The 3,757-nt window shown below is 44.5% G+C and overlaps 1 protein-coding gene across 6 annotated transcripts in view; it reads left to right on the forward strand.

Moving 5' to 3' along the window:
* Positions 1-3,751, forward strand: part of LOC132454424 (sorting nexin-8-like) — a 7,294-nt gene extending 3,543 nt beyond the window's left edge. For 3 of the 6 annotated variants that reach the window (XM_060047775.1, XM_060047771.1, XM_060047776.1), the window contains 7 exons: positions 284-338; positions 638-761; positions 975-1,098; positions 1,359-1,430; positions 1,660-1,818; positions 2,314-2,463; positions 2,722-3,751. In XM_060047775.1, coding sequence (XP_059903758.1) covers positions 284-338; positions 638-761; positions 975-1,098; positions 1,359-1,430; positions 1,660-1,818; positions 2,314-2,463; positions 2,722-2,988 — 951 coding nt within the window. In that variant the 3' untranslated portion in view covers positions 2,989-3,751. The remainder of the gene's footprint in view (positions 1-283; positions 339-637; positions 762-974; positions 1,099-1,358; positions 1,431-1,659; positions 1,819-2,313; positions 2,464-2,721) is intronic. The other 3 variants (XM_060047772.1, XM_060047774.1, XM_060047773.1) reach the window with 3 other exon arrangements.
* Positions 3,752-3,757: the final 6 nt, after the last annotated feature.

Consider the following 3,757-nt stretch of genomic DNA (forward strand, 5'->3'; position numbering starts at 1 on the left):
TTGTTCAATAAACATCATCATTGTTATTGAAAATATCTGCTGATAGAGGGTTTTGTTTTCGCTTGTATGTATTTTGCAAGCCTTGGATTTATTAGGATTTTCTTGTGAAGAATTCCTATGAGCCAATGGTGAGAACTAAAGGTTTTGATGTAAAGTAGCTTGGTCTGCATTTCTGACTGAATATTTAAAGGAATACTTATAAAATATGTAGTTGCCATGTTTAAGTACTTGTGAGATGACTTTAAATAGCCTAATCTTGGTTTGGTTTTCCTCCTCTCGAAAGGACTACTTACCTTCTGACGTTGAAGATCAGGTGGCCTCGTGTCGTGAATTCATAGGTAAGAGATAAAATATTTAAAGATGTAATATTTATATCTTAAAGATTTATGAAACCTATATACAGAAAATAGCTAAATATACCCAGAGGTATATCTTAACACCAAAATATACCAAACTCTGCTACTCATCAATGACGATGCATTTGAAAAAGCTGGTTTGCATAAAAGCTTCTGACAAATGATCAAATAGTGATTATTACATAGTACTGTGTGTACTATGTATTGTGATCAGAATATCAAGGGCCATTCTGTGTGCATATACTTTGCCTACAGCTCAGTAACATTCACCCTATCACCAGGGAACATTGAGTCCAGTTTCCAACACCTGAGGGACAAGATGGAAAGAATGACACAAAGGTCCAATGAACACGCAACAGATCTGCAGCTCTTCTCCCATGAACTGGGGTACGATGGGCCAGAGAGGTCAGGGAACCCTGCCCACTGAGGGCATGGATGAGGGGATGTGGAATGAAGGAAGGATGAATGGGATGGATGGACAGATTATAAATGGAGTTAAGGATGGTAGATTGACGGTAGATAGATGCATGGTTCGACAGATTGTCAATGGAGGTGGATGGATGGGAGAAGGATGAAAGGCCAAGACGTTAATAGCTCTATCATGCTGTTTCCTCCCAGTATGCTGGGTCACTGTCTGGGGCCGAAGCAGGAGCATGTCCAGAGAGTGTGGAGCACACAGAGACAGTGTCTGAGACGAATGTCAAAGGAGTTCACGACACTGGTCACTAAAGCAGAACAAAAGGTAAACTACACAAACACAGCATTACAGACTCTGTGCTGTGAGGAAGAGAGAGTAACTCTCTCTTGCTTGTCTGTGTGTGTTTGTGTGTGTGTGTGTGTGTGTGTGTGTGTGTGTGTGTGTGTGTGTGTGTGTGTGTGTGTGTGTGTGTGTGTGTGTGTGTGTGTGTGTGTGTGTGTGTGTGTGTGCGCGCACGTGCGTGCGTGCGGGTGTGGGTGTGTGTGTGTGTGTGTGTGACCGCTGTTTGTGATGACATCGAGAAGCAGGAAAGCCTGAAGGAGATGGACGTGTTGGACATACTGAACATGTTCGTGGACCTGCTTCATGCCTACAAGGTACTGCAATGAAATCCACCTGTTCTGCCGTTGGCCGGTTCTGTTATAGTCTTTAAGCAAAGGAATCTTGAAGGCCCAAATATTTAAATAATGAGCCTGAATCTTTATCGATGTTGAATGTCTTTCCCCTTGGGTTTCTTTGGGACACAAAAGGGCTATGTTTTGCTGGAGATATTAAAAATAAAAATATAAAGTATACCCAGTTAACTGCATGTGGATTCATGTGCAGGAACTGTGGGATCGCCATGAGCACAGCATGTTTATAGAGCACCAGAAAGCTCTCCTGCAGAATTCTACATCTAATCTCCGCCACGGAGCCACGACAGCCAGCAGCCTGGCATTCTCCGACATCCTCGGAGTTCAGCAGTTGGAGTCAAACCTCACTAAGGTACACACTATCTCATAACTGCTACGGTACACTAGCTTTTCACTGGTATGGTACACTAGCTCCACTGCTTAGGAACACTCAACTGCTGGTAAGGGACACGAACCCCACTGCTAAAGTACACTACGGTCCATCACTGGTAAGGCACATTTGCCCCACTGCAAAGGAGAGACACTAAACCACTGGTAAGGTAAACAAGCCCCACTGCTAAAGTATACTACGGTCCATCACTGGTAAGGACACTTGGTGTCCTTACCAGATGGTGCACACAATTGCCCCACTGCAAAGGAGGTACACTAAACCACTGGTAAGGTAAACAAGCCCCACTGCTAAGGTACACTAAACCACTGGTAAGGTGCACTTGCCAAACGGTATGGTACGCTAGCCCTCCACAAATAAGGCACAATAGCCCATTTCTGGTATTGTACACTAGCCCTAGTGCTGATCCGTTCCTCTCTTTATTCCTTTATCTCTCTTTGCCTTTCTCCCTCTTTGCAGCAGGAGAATGCAATCGTCACCATGGAGTTGAGGAACGACTTCTCGCTGCTGTGTCTTTACCAGGAGACACAGCTCTTCCTCGGACACCTGCCTCTGGTCACACAGATACTGGCCGGCTTTATACGCACTCAGGGACAGGTTCACGCTGAGGTAAACAAAATGACACATACACTCACACACACACACACACACACACACACACACACACACACACACACACACACACACACACACACACACACACACACACACACCACACACACACACACACACACACACACACACACACACACACACACACACACACACACACACACACACACACACACACACACACACCATGTGATGCTTGACATGTTTTTCTGTGCGAGGAAAAGATTACATTTTTGTCATTCTTCGTATGTCCAGATGGGGGCGCTGTGGTCTGAACTGGGTTTCAAGCTGACAAGCCTAAGGGAGCCTTCCTGCAGCCCGGACCCCGAGCCAGATGAGATCCTCTCACCTTCCTCCTCCTCGGAACTTTGCTCTGTTAGTCTCGCATCCAGCTCTGGGTTTCTGGTCCCGTCCATCCATGGAGACCCCTCGATCAACCCGAGTCGCCCCAGTTCTTGCCCTAGCACCCAAGTCAAACAGATCCCCCATCCTTCCCCACAGAACAGGCCCCAGCACCGATGAGCTCCTCTGAAGAACAAACTTTTCTTTTCTTTTCTTTTTTACCTTGTGTGCGTAAATCACCATTATTTGAAACTATAACATGTCAACTCTGATTTTAACCACTAGATGTCACTGTTTGCAATCCATTACTAAAAAAAAAAGTATTATGCAAAATGATTGATTTCGGAAAAGTACTATTTCACATTATTTAAAGGCCCAATATGTATGATTTCGGCATTAAAAAATTATGTAAAAACGACTAGACGTCTGTTATATATATTTATTTTTATGTAGACTACTTACATGATCCCAAATGTTTCAATTGCTAAACTCAGGAAATCCATACTTTTAAAATGGAAACGTCCGTGCATTTTTGTCCAGTCTTAACGGCGTAATTTCCCCTCAACTACTAGCATTCGGGAAATACGAGAAACACAGAGTCAGAAAGAAAGTCGGCAAACTAGATAGCTATCCATTCTATTGTTATTTTCATGATATTGTTTTATTGCTCCCTCTTGATGGAATACGATTATTCAGTCGTCAGGTTTGTAGGCCTTATAAAAATGCTGTCATGAATCCAGTGTGATTGCCATTCGGGTCTGGTTATTGGTCATCCTGCCGTGCCGTCCCTCTTCCTCTATACCCACCGGTCTTCCTCTTGCCGCGCCGCTTGCTCATCCTGTCCCTTTCCCTTTTCCTGTGGCCGTCCTTATTCTGTTTCCTTGTGATAGGTCTTGCCCCCTGTGGACTCAAGGCGTCCTCAACAGTTCAGTTGACATTGATACATCCA

This window comes from Gadus macrocephalus, chromosome 3, assembly GCF_031168955.1.
Source record: "Gadus macrocephalus chromosome 3, ASM3116895v1".
In the NCBI taxonomy this organism is placed as follows: domain Eukaryota; kingdom Metazoa; phylum Chordata; class Actinopteri; order Gadiformes; family Gadidae; genus Gadus; species Gadus macrocephalus.